The following is a 13,201-nucleotide window of genomic DNA, read 5'->3' as shown; positions in this document are numbered from 1 at the left end:
TTTCCCGGCAAGGCCTCTCCAGGGCAGTCAGACATGGATTTACTGGGGCAGGAGGGTACCCTTCTTCCTCCTCTAAGGTCATCTTCTTTGTCAGGAAGTCCTAACTTGGATCTCACTGTCCGCTGTCCTGCTGTTGTTCCAGCCTATTTCTATTCCCCCAGCCCCATGCAAATTCTAATATGATCTCCCCAGTTTTCCCTTAACCTTGTCACGTCCCCCGCCCCGGTTTTTCGGGGTGAAACTGCCCTCTCCCTTCTTTACCCTCCAAGCCCCTCCCCATCATGTCGAGCCCCCCCAGGCTCCGCCCAGCTCGCCCTCCGGCCCCCGTGGCAGCCAATGGCGGAGAGCCTGATTTGCATAGCGGCGCTGGGGAGCCGGGGAGGGCGGGGGAGGGACCAGGCGACCTCCTAAATCAAAGTTGGGAGGCGAGGACTCGGCTGAGGGGCCGCCGGGTGCCGGGCTAGAGATTGGGGGTGGGGTGGGGGGATGGGGGGGAGCAGGAGGAGGGGGAAAGGGAATGGGGGGCGGGCGCAGAGGACGGCAGAGCCGGCCGGACACTGACAGCTCCGTCGCTCCCTTCCTCGGCTCATCCCCGCATCCCCACTTCCCTCCTCCGCTCGCTGGGAGCAGCATCCTCTGCAGACCCTCGGTCCTCACGCCCGGGGTCGTCAGGCTCCGGCTGCTCAGTTTAATTGCCTCCCCCTCCCCGACCAACCCCGGAACTTTCTCCGCCCGCGCCCGGGAGTGGGGGACTGCCTTGCCTGGGCGGGTGTCTACTGGGGTTCACTGGGGGGCAATCCCCGGAGGAGGGCTTCAGAGTCCCGTCGCTCACGCAGCCTGTCCCCAGCGGGCCTGCCGTCGGGTCTCGAGTCCCCTCTCTTTCCCTTTCCCCCCGACCATGACTGAAATGAGCGAGAAGGAGAATGAGCCGGATGACGCGGCCACCCACACCCTCCCGGGGACCGTCTCCGCCCTCCAGGAAACCAAGGTAACTCGGGGGGCGTGAGACCTGGTCCCCGCCGGGTGCACCCGGGGTCCAGTGCGTGGTCCCCACGGCTCCGCGCCCGACCCCGGGGAGAGGAGTGGGCCAGCGACGAGGAGCCGCACGGAGCCCGGATCACGCGAGCACAACACGCCGGTGCGCGCGTGACCAGCGGACCCGCTTTCACCACCGGCCAGGGTGGTTGTAACTCCGCTTTGTTGGAGGGAATCCGCGCAGCGAAGGCGCAGGGAGCGCGTACCGGTGTGTGGCGGCCGATCGAGGGCGTACGCGCGCGTGTGTGCGTGCGAGGCGCACCCCCTTCGGTGGCAGCCCGGTCTCCGAATCTTAGTCCGTGTGTTTCTTTGCAGGTTTCTCCGAATTTGTGTCTCCAACCTGTTTGGCCTGTCTCGGCGTCTCTATCTCGTTTTTCTCGGTTTCTCTCGGCGTCTCTAGGTGTTTATCTCGCAGTGCCTCTGGGCCTCTCTCGGACCCGCCGCAGTCCTGCGTTCCCTCTTCCATCCCCTTAGGCCCGGGGGGTGCGCAGCGCCCGAGTTCGCTCTGGGGGCTGCGGCAGCGCCGGCCGTCGCGGGCGGGGGTGGGGGGGCTGTTGTTGCGGCTCCGGAGCCCGAAGCTAGGCAGCATCACCCCCCGCCCTGGGAGCGGGACGGTGCGGGGAGAAGGAAGAAGCAAAAAGAGAAGTCATTGTAATTAATGAATGTCATAATTAACCCTAATTATGTATGATTGTTATTCCTGGGGGAGTCACAGTGAATCAATTATTTCCCAGCGAAGGCGGGCGGAGCCCAGGCTCCGGGCCCAGGGAAAGGTGGAGGAGGCCGCCGCTCACATTCCACGCCTCATCCCCAGTCCCTCCTCTCCTTCCCCAAGTTGTAGTTTCTGCTCCTTCCCCGAGTTGTAGGTTCTCCCGACTGACCCGCAAGAAGTTCTGAGGGAGCATCCTGAGCGGTTCTGGGTATGGGGGAGATAAGGGACTGCCACACTCCCTCTCACCCTGGTGTTTGGCTCCCATCCTGTTCCTCGTCATCCTGGTGGGGGGAGGAGCGCAGCGAGGATAGAAGTGGGTGGGGTGTTTGGATCCCCTCACTCCCTGGTATCCTTAGTTCATGGATAACTCTTCCCTGTGCCCCTCCTCCACCCCTCAGGATATGAGGTTAATTCAAGGTCAAGGTCATCAAGAGAATGGAGTGGGGGGTGATGAGTAGGGCCAAGGCACACCAGGTAGCCCCCCATCCCTAAACCAGGGGTACCCAGCTGGTCTCCATGTCCATGCCCCCAGATCCTCACTGGTCAGTCTTCTGGCCCCTTCTGAGCATGCGGCTCTGGCCTCCCAAGACTACAGTTAACTTCCTCCTAGAAAACCAAGTCTCTCCAGGAAAAGGAATGAGGTCCTGGGGTGAAGGGATATTTCTTGGAATATTTGTGGGTCCCAAGCACTGAGCCCCAGCCTAAATTCCAATGCCCCCTGACCTTCTCGGTTGCCCTCTAGTGGCCCTGGGCAGACCTACACAGTCCTCCTGCTTGCTGCCCAGGGGCTTGGGGTCTCCCAGCTTCCTACACCAAGGTCAACACTCTGTGTCCCCCTGCTTAGGAGCTCTCCCAAGTCAGGCAGGGCTACAGCACTGTGCTGCCTCAGCAAACCGCAGGCTGTGGTGGTGGTGGTGGGGGGGGTCAAGGCCTGGGGATCTCTACCCCTCCCAGCCCCGGGATCCCTGCAGTGCCTTCACCTCTGAGTTTGAGCCACGAAAATCCAAACGTCAGGGAAAGAGGGGGATTACACACTGACCTGGTCCCTCTGTAACAGACTGACTGTAGCCCTGTCCCTCTGACCCCTCCCTATAGTGCCTCCACTCTTGTAAAGATCTCGGTAATGACAACACAGTTTGGACAGTGGGATCAGGAGGGTGTGTGTTTGTGTGTGTGTGTGTGTGTGCGCACGCTCAGCAAAGCAGAGATGGAGAGAGACAGAACTCAGGGCCCTTGCCAGCTCCTTCCATCCCTCCACCTAAACCTGGCCCAAAGAAGCTTCTGTCCCCAGAAGGAGGGGGAGGAGGGGAGGCAGTGTGAGGCAGGTACAGCAGAGGTGGCTTATTCATCAGTGCTTGGTGTCCCCCAGGCATTTCTGGCCAGCTCGAGTCCAGGCTCCTGCCCACCCTAAGGTTGGGTCTCACCCCTGCACCCAAGCTACTCAGTGACCTACTAGGGTTGGCATATACCTCTCTGGGTCCCTATCCCAGAGCCTGACACATGGATCGTGCCCATCACCCCTCTTGAAGTCATCCCTGGGAAGACCCCGCCATGCCAGCTCTGCCATCTGAGTCAGCTGGCGCCACGTCCGCCACCACCCACCACCAGCTGCTTAGTGCCCTTTCAGGAGCTGGCGGGAAGTGAGGAAAGAAGGGACCAGCCTGGGGGTGGGGAGGTGGGGAGGAAGCAGGCAGGCCAGGCCTTGCCTCTGGGAGGGAATTCAGAAGAATGGACCTGACGGCGCAGGCTCCAAGCCAGACCAGCAACTGGTGTGAGGGGAGGAAAAAGGATCCGAGGGACAGGGCACATGATGACTTCTCCCACTAGGAATGGGTCCCAGGTCAGTGGAGGCACCAAAAAGAGAGCTGGGAGCAGGGGAGGGGGAGGGGGCGGGGAACAAGGAGTCCCAGGAGCAGGAGGCCCTGGCCAGGCTGAGGCAAAGTGGGGTTTGGGTAGCCAGGCCGGGCGACTCTGGAGTGGGCAGGCATCAGGCCTCCAGCCACAGCTTGACACCTGCCGACCACCCCGGATGGCGTGTTGTTTCAGGGGGTCTTCTCCAACCCATTGGGATCTGGGGCCCACATCTGAAGCAGGCAGAGTTGGGGTTGCCCTCCACACTGGTTATGGGGAACATTTGGTTCCAGAGGCCTCTGGTATCCTGCAGAAGGAGGCTGTTGGCACTGAGGCCAGGCGGTACCAGGAAAGTGCACAAGCTGGAGAGTGGGGAGGCCTGAAACCTCATCTTCTGAGGATTCCTACTGAAGTCATGGCCTTGGGAGTGGGGGAACATGATTGACGTCCTCAAATGCTTGAAGGGCTGATGTGCATAGGAGCAAGTAGCCCTTTCTGCAGCCAAGGTTGGAACAAGGGCCGACAGACAAAAATCACAGGGAGGCAGGTTTCAGCTCTATAGAGGGAAGCACTTTCCAGCACCTGCAGCTGCCCACACTTTCCCGAGAGTGTGCAATTCCCATCATAAGAGGCAACCGAGTCAGACAACCAGTCAGCAGAGATGTAGCCCGAGACATCGTGGGGTGGTGAGGTAGGGACTGCTCTAGGTGGCTGGTCTTTAAGTCCCTTCTAACCCTAACATCCATGGCTGATCTGGTGGAGAGGCCTTTGACACAGCCGAGTGGCAAGGCTGGGGGCCAAGACAGGGCCTGGGGTGGCAGGCCACTCCTGGTCACTTGGGTTCAGGAGCTAAAGCCACTGGTTCAAGTTCTGGCTCTGCTACTAGCTGAGGGTCCATGTGTAACTGGTTTAGCCCTTTGGTGCCTCAATTCCTCAACTGAAAAGTGGGACAATAATAGTCACCCCTCAGAGGGTAGTGCCAGGATTAAATGAGATGCTGCAGGTAAGGTGCTAGCTCAGTTCCAGTGCTCTGACAATGACCACCTTTCATAGATTATGTTTCTGTTTTTGTTTTTTTTTTTGAGCCCAAGCCTTGTATTGCTTAGAGAACATGTAGTCCAGCCTCCTACCTCTTGGATGTGGGGAAACTGAGGCTCAAAGAGAGGAAATCAAGTGACTTGCCTTCAGGCAGCTGTTTTAGTTTTGCCCCCGACTCCAGCACATCCTTCTAGAGAGCCCATGTGCTCTATCCCCACACCACCCACCTCCAGGCCTCTCGGGGTCCATCAGAGTCCCCACTGCCACATTTGGCCCTGGATGGCTGCATAATTGACCTGGGCTGGTATTTATGTTCTAATTAATTGTCCCCCTGTCCCTCCACCTCTGTCCCAATGTTCAGGCATCTGGGACCTGGGGCTCTGCTTCTCACAGATGCACAAAGAAGCTCACAGTGCTGTCCAGGAAGCTGGTTTTGGAAGGAGCTGGGCAACCCTGCATGCCAGATGCCCCCAGGCTCTGGCCTCTCAGCTGGCTCACTGGGGCCTGCCTTGTGCCCAAACACCCCCTCCCCTCTCTCCCCCCTCCATCTTGATGTCTGCTGGCCTCCCCAAGGCTAGAGAGGTGACCACTTCCATGCTGCCAAGCTGGCAGCCATGGCATACCAGCTGCCTGGCATGCCAGCTGGGAACCTCAGGCAAGACTCCCTGCCTGGAGCCAGGCCACTACCCTCTTTCTCTACTCTGGAAAGGAGTGGGCAGAGGAGAGGGGGCTCTCAAGAAGGAGAGGGGAGCCAGGCTCTGAGTTGGAGAAGTTTCTAGCCCTCGCTCTGGGCAAGCTCAATAGGATGTGTTCTGGCGAGTGATGGAAACCAACTCTGGCCTCACTGCAGAATCAACCTGGCACTCCGGAATGGGCTCCCTCTAGGATTCCCACTACATGTGCATCATTTATTCAACAAACATTGACTGAGTGCCTGTCTGTGCTGAGGTCCTGTGTGGGGATTTGAGTAGGTCCTTACCCTCAAGGGACTCACAATCTCCTGGGAGATGAGAAGCAAATGATCACATAAACCTGTAATGGGAGTCAGTACAGGGAGCTGGGGGGATTGGGAGTGGGGTGGGGAGTGAGTGTTCCAGGAAACAGAATTCCTGCAGGAGAGATGGCTTCCCAGTGGAGGGACCATTGGAACAACCTTGGAGGATAAACAGGGTAGAATTAGGTAAGGCAGAGAAGAGGACAAACATGTGCAAAAGCTCAGAGGCTGCAAAGCTCAGGCAAGTTTGCGAAACTTCAGCCGGGGTTGCAGGTGGGGAGCATGGGGTTGGGAGGGCAGATCTGGCCAAGCTGCATGAAGAGTCTCCCGGCCTGGGGGTAAGGGCTTGCACTGGGCCCCCAGGAGCCATTAAAGGTTTTTAGCAAGGCCTTGGCTGCATGGAGGGTGAGTGGGGGTGGTCAGGGTGGAGGCAGGGGTGCTGGGCAGGGGGCTATGGCCCTGGACCAGACTTGGGGTGTTAGGTGCAGGGAGTGATCAGGGATGGGCTGGAGAGATGTTTTGAGGGCAGAATCAGCCAGATGCCCTGAGGATGAGGATCCAGCCTGACCACTTTGGTTCCCAAAGTTTTATTTTTATGTCGCTTGAGTAAATGGTACAGCCATGCAATGAAATACTATGTAGCCATAAGAAAAAGAGAATAACAAAACTCTTTATGTACTGATACAGAACGATTACCAAGATTTACTGCTAAATGAAAAAAGCAAGGCATAAGACAGATAGTATACTAACATTTGTGCAACCAAAAAAAGGAAATAAAGCCTCTTGAATTTGTTTCTATCCAATTTCACATAAAAGTATAGATTGCTATTGAAAAAGTGGAAACCTAGCAATGCTGGGCCTAACTGCTCCCTTCAAAGAGGGCTTGGCGGTCCAGTTTGCCCCAGTCCCCCCCATTCCTTATTGTCCACCTGCCCAACCAGAATGCCTTTCCTCACGGAGATTACCTGCCTCCTCCTGCAGGCGTCTGGGAATGTGACCCATCATCTGGGACTCTGGAGCCTCTCTCTCAGTACTTCATCTCAGCTCTGATCCTCAGCTCCCCTGCTGTCCCTGCTGAAGGAGCTCCTAGAGGGAAGCCTGTCACGGGCCAGCCCCTTCTGGGCTTGCACACACAGCCCTTCTTCCTCTTTCAGCTGCAGCGGTTCAAACGCTCACTCTCGCTCAAGACCATCCTCCGAAGCAAGAGTTTGGAGAACTTCTTCCTTCGCTCGGGCTCTGAGCTCAAGTGCCCAACCGAGGTGCTGCTGACGCCTCCAACCCCGCTGCCTCCTCCCTCCCCACCTGCATCCACGGACAGGGGCCTGCCCACCCCGGCCCCCTCCCCCTGCCCTGTCCCACGCCCCCTGGCACCACTGAAACCAGTAAGGCTGCACAGCTTCCAGGAACACGTCTTCAAGAGAGCCAGCCCCTGTGAGCTGTGCCACCAGCTCATTGTGGGTAGGTGCTGGGCCCTGGGATGGGCAAGGCGAGGGCCTAAGGTGGGTGCTGGAGAGAGGGCCCATGGAACTATCTGCTATTGGGCTCTTGCTATCCGGGTCCCCGGTCTTAACTGTGCCTCTTGCCCTGGGCAGACAAATGAGCAACCTTGGTCAGTGAGTACCCCATAATGCTGTCTCTGTGTTTCCTAATGACTCTGGTTTCAATGCCAGTTCACACCTGACTGTGCGAGGGGTAGGTGCTCAGCCCCAAGGCTGGGGTGTCGAGGCACAAGCCCCTGCTCTCTCCCTATGCCCTAACCCACCTCCTTTGCTCTCTGCCCAGGAGGGTATCCTCTCCTGACAAGGCCCATTTGCCGAAAACAAATTCTTCCTAGGAAACTCCAAGCAGGGCCTGCGATGTAAGACATGTAAAGTCAGTGTCCATCTCTGGTGCTCTGAGGAGATCTCCCACCAGCAATGCCCAGGCAAGACGGTGAGTGGGGACCCTGCAGAGATGGATGGCTATGAGGATTTCCCAGGACTGACACCGTGGAAGGATGAATGCCCTCGAGGCTGGTTCTTCCTGTAGGGTGATCCCTGGGCTTGGCACGGCCAAGCTCTCATGGGCCTTGGCCTCTGCATGGCCTCTCTCTGCCCCCTCTTGCTACAGTCCACCTCCTTCCGCCGCAACTTCAGCTCCCCCCTTCTGGTGCATGAGTCGCCATCAGCCTGTGCCACCAGCAAAGAGTCTCCACCCACTGGTGAGTGTCCCCCCCCCACCCCCATTGCCCCTGCTTCCACTGTCACGTGGTGTGATGAGAAGCATGTGCTTTCCTGTGGCGGGCACTTGCGTCACGCTGGTGCTCCCAGAACTTGGCACAGCCACCATTTCCTTCCTCTGGATGCTCCTGTCTCGAATGTAGGGCTCATTCATTCATTTGTCATCCAACAAACACTTTATTGAGTGCCTACTAAGTGCCAGGCCCTCAGCTCTGAAGATACCCACTGGACCTCAGCTCTGAAGAAGACAGAGTTTGTGGTCTAGTAAGAGAGACCGGTGTCAACTGGGTACTCACACAGTCAGTTAATTACCATTAGGATAAGTGCCTTGAATGAGAAGGATAGGGAATGGAGAGTGTAAAAAGGGTGCTGGCCTCATCTGCAGAGTCAGATCTGGGGGCAGAGGAAGGCTTGAGGCTGGAAGGGGCAGGGAGTGAGAGAGAGAAGGACAAAGAGGCTGAAACCAAGGGGGTGAGAAGGGGAGGGTATAAAGGGACTGTTGGGTGCAAGGCCTTGGTGTCCATTTTAGGATTATTCTCTGGACTTTGTTCTGAGGGCACTATTTGTGTTTTTACAAGAGCATTCTGGCTGCTGTGTGGATGGGAGGGGCTGGAGTGGGAGCAGGGAGAGCAGCTGGGAGGCTGTGACAACTGCTGGGAGAGAGTTTGGTAGCTTGGACCAGGCTAGTGGCAGCAGGGATGGGGAGAAATGGAGACTCAAGAGTCGTTTGCGTGGGAAGACCAGGCGATAGTTAGATGCCGGCAGTGGGTACTGTGGGAAGAGGGCAGGGCTGTCACTGGGTCTGGGCAGACCCGGGAGGGCAGGGGGTGGGGGGTGGGTGCTGGCCTGGGATCCAGGGCATCCGATGGAACAGGCGGGGTCCGGACCGGGGGTTTCCTATGGATATCCAGGGCTTTGGGGCAGAGCAAAGCTAGCCACGGGGTGCCAGCCTGGAGGGTGTCCTCAGCAGGGGCCAGCGGGAAGGTGGACCCTGTCTACGAGACCCTGCGTTATGGCACCTCCTTGGCACTGATGAACCGCTCCAGCTTCAGCAGCACCTCTGAGTCCCCCACGCAGAGCCTGGTACGGTGGGCACCAGAGGAGGCCTCTGGGGGTGGGCCTGTGGGGATTGGGGACAAGGGCCCCTAGGGCTGAGCCCTCCCCTCTCTGTCCCCAGAGTGAACGGGAGGAGCTGACCGAGGATGGGGAAGGCAGCATCCGCAGCTCGGAGGAGGCTCCCAGCGACAGCGGTGAGTGGGAGGTGGGGCTCAGGGGCAGGAAGGGGGTGCAGTGGAGGAGGGGCGCTCCCTGCTGCCTCACACCCTGGCCCCACCCTGGCGTCTCCAGTATTCACAGCCCCAGGTGACAGCGAAGGGTCAGGACCAGAGGAGAAGAGCCCTGGACAGCAGGTGAGGTTCCCAGTTGCCTACAGGGTGGGTCAAGCCAGGGGGGAAGAGAAGGGGGTGCCGCTTCTCCTGGTCATTGGTCCAGAGCGGGCAACGTAGTGAGTGGGTACAGCGAGGAGGGGGTGGCACTGCTCCATCATTTGCTGACCCAGTGCCTCCCCCATCACTGACCCAATGCCTATGGTACCCACTCCTGCTCCCCCAGGGGTGGGCTGCAGTTGTCAGAGAAGTCTCTCCCCTCTCCATCCCTGGCCTAGTCTCCCTGGGGTGGGTGAGGACACAGGTAAGAGAGTCATTGACCCAAGACTCGCTGTGTCCCACTCATAACCCCCAGGGAAGAAGGCATGGTCACAGCAAGTGGAAAGTGGAGTGCGGGTGTCACCCTTCCTTTCACTGATGCAGAGCTCTTCCCACAGCCCCCCAAACCTCCCCTGCGGAAGGACGTGGGGCCCATGTACTCCTATGTTGCACTCTACAAGTTTCTGCCCCAGGAGCACAATGACCTGGCCCTGCAGTAAGTCCCCTTTGTGCTCTGGCTCTGCCCTCCCAGACCATAGAACAGAGTGTGAGAGGAAGCTTCAGGAAACTTCTTACACACTTGATCCTGCTGAGCCCAGACGGGAGCGGAGCTGGCTGCCCCGTGGCCAGGAATGATTTGTGCTGATGTCACAGCTCCTGCCTGCTGCCCAGGGCTCTGTCCTGGAGGTTATCTGCTGTACCTGTGGGAACACAGTGCCCTCCAAGGGCACCAAGCACCCTCTCCCAGCCGAGAGGGGCATGCGGGGCAGCTGGGTGCCCAGGGGCTGTTGGGATGGGGAGGGGGGCAGGTCCCCCCCTTGCCCCATGTGCCGCCCCAGTGCTCTCCTCCCTCAGGCCTGGAGATCGGATCATGCTGGTGGATGACTCGAATGAAGACTGGTGGAAGGTGACTGGGCAGGCTGTGGCCTTGCAGGGTGGGGAGCAGAGGGATCCCCTTCCTCAATGGGCGCTGCCCCCACATCCTCTCTAGGCCCCAAAGACCGCCCTTCCTCCGACCACCGACCATAGCTGAGCCTAGAACCAATGCCGTGCCTGGGCCTTGCTTTCTGAAAGGACCTTCCCTGCCTCAGCCTTGCGCCTCTGCCCATCGCAGGCCTTTCCCAGCTCAGAAGCCACCTGGCTGGGGGCTCAAATGCAGAGCGCCAGGGATCTGGAGGATGGGGACATTGGCACTGAGTGGGAACTGGAACTGCGGGAAGTGGTGGGGAGTGGCGTGGGTGCTTATTGCCAACCCCACCCACAGGGCAAGATTGGTGACCGGGTCGGCTTCTTCCCAGCCAATTTTGTGCAGCGGGTGAGGCCAGGGGAGAACGTTTGGCGCTGCTGCCAACCCTTCTCCGGGAACAAGGAACAGGGCTACCTGAGCCTCAAGGAGAACCAGGTGAGTGCCTGGTGGCCCAGCCTGGGCCCAGCAGTAGCTGGAGGGTGGGTGTGGTGAGAGGCAAGTGGGGACAAGGGCCGGTGCCCAGAGGATGCTTGCCTTCGCAGCAGGAGGGATAGAAGGTTAGTGGTGGGACTGCGGGGTCTCCCTGTTGCCCCCTGTTGGCGAGTTGGGACTGGCGGTCAACAGCGGCCGAATTACTTAGAGGGAGCTTGGGACGGGGAAGAGCACTGGATTAGGAGTTCAGAGGCTTGGGTTTGAATTCCGGCGCTGCTGACTCGCCGTGTGTCCTTGGGCAGGCCCTTCTCACCCTGTTACCTCCTCTGGGAACTGGGAGTGGAGGTGGGCATTAGACCAGCTAATCTAAGAGGTCAGCTCTGAAGGGCTGCTCAGTGTCAGCCGATGTCCTGGCCTTGCTACTGAGCCCTGCACCCTCACTGGTCCTGCTCCCGCACCCCAGCTGAGGGCCCATCAGCAAGACTCGGGGCTGGGTGTAGGCAGTGCCAGACCTCAGCTCCGTGTCTCTCCTGCCCAGATCTGCGTGGGCATGGGCAGGAGCAAGGATGCTGAAGGCTTCGTCCGCGTCAGCAGTGGCAAGAAGCGGGGCTTGGTGCCAGCCGACGCCCTGACCGAGATCTGAGAGGAGCCAAGAAAACTCAGATGCCACCCCTGCCCATGCCTGGCCCTTGCTTCTGGCCCCGGGAGGGGAGCAGACACCCTCGTCCACACCCCCCCTCCGCTGCCTCTCTCCTAGGTGCCACTCGCCATGGCTTGGGAGCCATCCATACTGAGGAAGTTTTCATTTCCTGGGTGGGGGTGCCCTGAGTGGTTTCCTCCTCCGGGACTCGGGGAGCAAGGAAGAGAAAGTAGGAAGGAATAGGGAAGCTCCAGATGGGTCCACTCTGAGCCCAGGTACTCCAGTCCAGTGCCACGCAGAGCCCAGCCCTGGGGGAGCATTTCTGGGGAGCTTCTCTGCTGCTTCTTCCAGAGCGTCTTCCCCTTGCCCCACACCCATCTGCATGCCCGACACCGCCCTCTCCCCAGAGGGCCTCTGCTTGGGTCTGTGTGTGTGTGTGACTGCATATGCCCCTCTGACAGCAGGGCCTTGGGAGGGGGCTTCCCGGGGTCCCTCAGCCCTCCACCCTGGGGTGGGAGGGGATCCGGATCCGGGGCTGTGGAAGCATCCTGAGCCCACCCCCTGGTCTCCCCACCTTTGTCATTCCATCAGTTCTCAGGAAAGTGCTGCAGGAATCTCTCCCATTCCTTGAAATCCAGGCCAGCAGAGGAGGGGAGGGCTGGGGTGCAGGGAGCAGGTGGCAAATCCTTGACTGTCCCCTCAAGCGGAACGACTAGAGCAGAGCACAAAAGCAGCCTCACCCTACCCTTGTCCACTGGAAAAGGACACCTATGAACAGTCTGAACACAGAAACCAAACTCAAAACAAAAAACTGGCCTACGCTTGGTCAGAAACCACTCTGTTTCACTGTCAGGATTCCAGGTGTCCCTAGTTGTGCCGGAACCCCACCCCCAGAGGCTGGGAGAAACACCCCTCAACCCGGGCCAACGGACTGATACTTCCTGTTCCTTGCCGGGCCTCACAGGCTGCCCCTGGGGCCCCATCCTCAGAGCTGCCCTGCAGCGGCCCCTGCTCACCCCTCTTCCCGAGCTCTGCAGGGCAGGGCTGCTGTTTCAGGAGCTCCTTTTCTAGCTGCATCTGCTTCCATATCCTGGACACAGAGCCCTGGGAGACCAAGGAGGACGGTGGGCTGATCTGTTTGGCCACAAGGAACCCCTGGGGTGGGACACACACAGAGGACCCTCCCTTGCAGGCTGCTTTACTTTGGTGCCACCTTCCCCAAGCTCAGAGCCTCCTCTCATGCCCTTGATCACGCCAGCCAATGCCACCCCCCATCCTGGGCACAGTCTCTCCCTCTCTCTCTCTCTCTCTCTCTCTCTCTCTCTCTCTCTCTCTCTCACACACACACACACACACACACACACACACACACTGGGAGGGACACAGACTCCCCTATCCAACAACCCCTGCCCCTTCTACCCTACAGAGGGGGCTCAAGCCACACTGCCCTGTTTGCTGCCATGAGGTCCCCCCTAGCAATATCCCAGGGGCGGGCCCAGTGCCCACTGTACATGAGGCTGCATGATGGGTCTGCTGGGGCATTGCTCAGCCCCCAGACCCCTAATTAAATGTTTCTTGTCCCAGACCATGTGTTCTTGTGTATCTGCTCCAGAGAGAGAAAGGAAAGGGGCAGGGAGTTGGGGTTGGCGGTTGGGGAAACTGGGAGGGACAAGACTGAGGGTAGAAGCATTTGCTGATCTCTGAGAGGAGGGATCTGGGGGCCTGGCGCTGACAGGCGGTGCTCCCCAGGCCTCACCCCGGGCCTCCCAGCAGCTTGAGAAAGGCAGGATCTGGGAAGGTTTTTGAGAGAAGGGGCTGGGGAAGGACGAAAGGAGAATGACGCTGAAAGGACCCGAGGAAGGGTGGAGGAGGAGGTTTAGGGGGCGCTG

The 13,201-nt window shown here is 59.1% G+C and overlaps 1 protein-coding gene across 2 annotated transcripts; it reads left to right on the top strand.

Annotated features, from left to right (window-relative positions):
• Positions 1–544: 544 nt before the first annotated feature.
• STAC2 (SH3 and cysteine rich domain 2) lies at positions 545–12,889 on the top strand. 2 transcript variants are annotated; one of them, XM_037809083.1, is made up of 11 exons: positions 545–988; positions 6,785–7,088; positions 7,465–7,562; positions 7,740–7,830; positions 8,820–8,932; positions 9,027–9,099; positions 9,197–9,258; positions 9,672–9,769; positions 10,129–10,180; positions 10,538–10,675; positions 11,211–12,889. In XM_037809083.1, the coding sequence occupies exons 1-11, from the start codon at positions 899–901 to the stop codon at positions 11,313–11,315; spliced, it is 1,224 nt and encodes a 407-aa protein (XP_037665011.1). In that variant the 5' UTR covers positions 545–898; the 3' UTR covers positions 11,316–12,889. The 2 variants fall into 2 exon arrangements, with proteins under 2 accessions (XP_037665011.1, XP_037665009.1); XM_037809081.1 differs by having other exon boundaries at positions 8,817–8,932.
• Positions 12,890–13,201: the final 312 nt, after the last annotated feature.

This window comes from Choloepus didactylus, chromosome 18 (assembly GCF_015220235.1).
Source record: "Choloepus didactylus isolate mChoDid1 chromosome 18, mChoDid1.pri, whole genome shotgun sequence".
Taxonomy (NCBI): Eukaryota; Metazoa; Chordata; class Mammalia; order Pilosa; family Megalonychidae; genus Choloepus; species Choloepus didactylus.
Note: the sequence above shows the minus strand (reverse complement) of the source record. Positions and strands in the feature narration are given on the sequence as shown.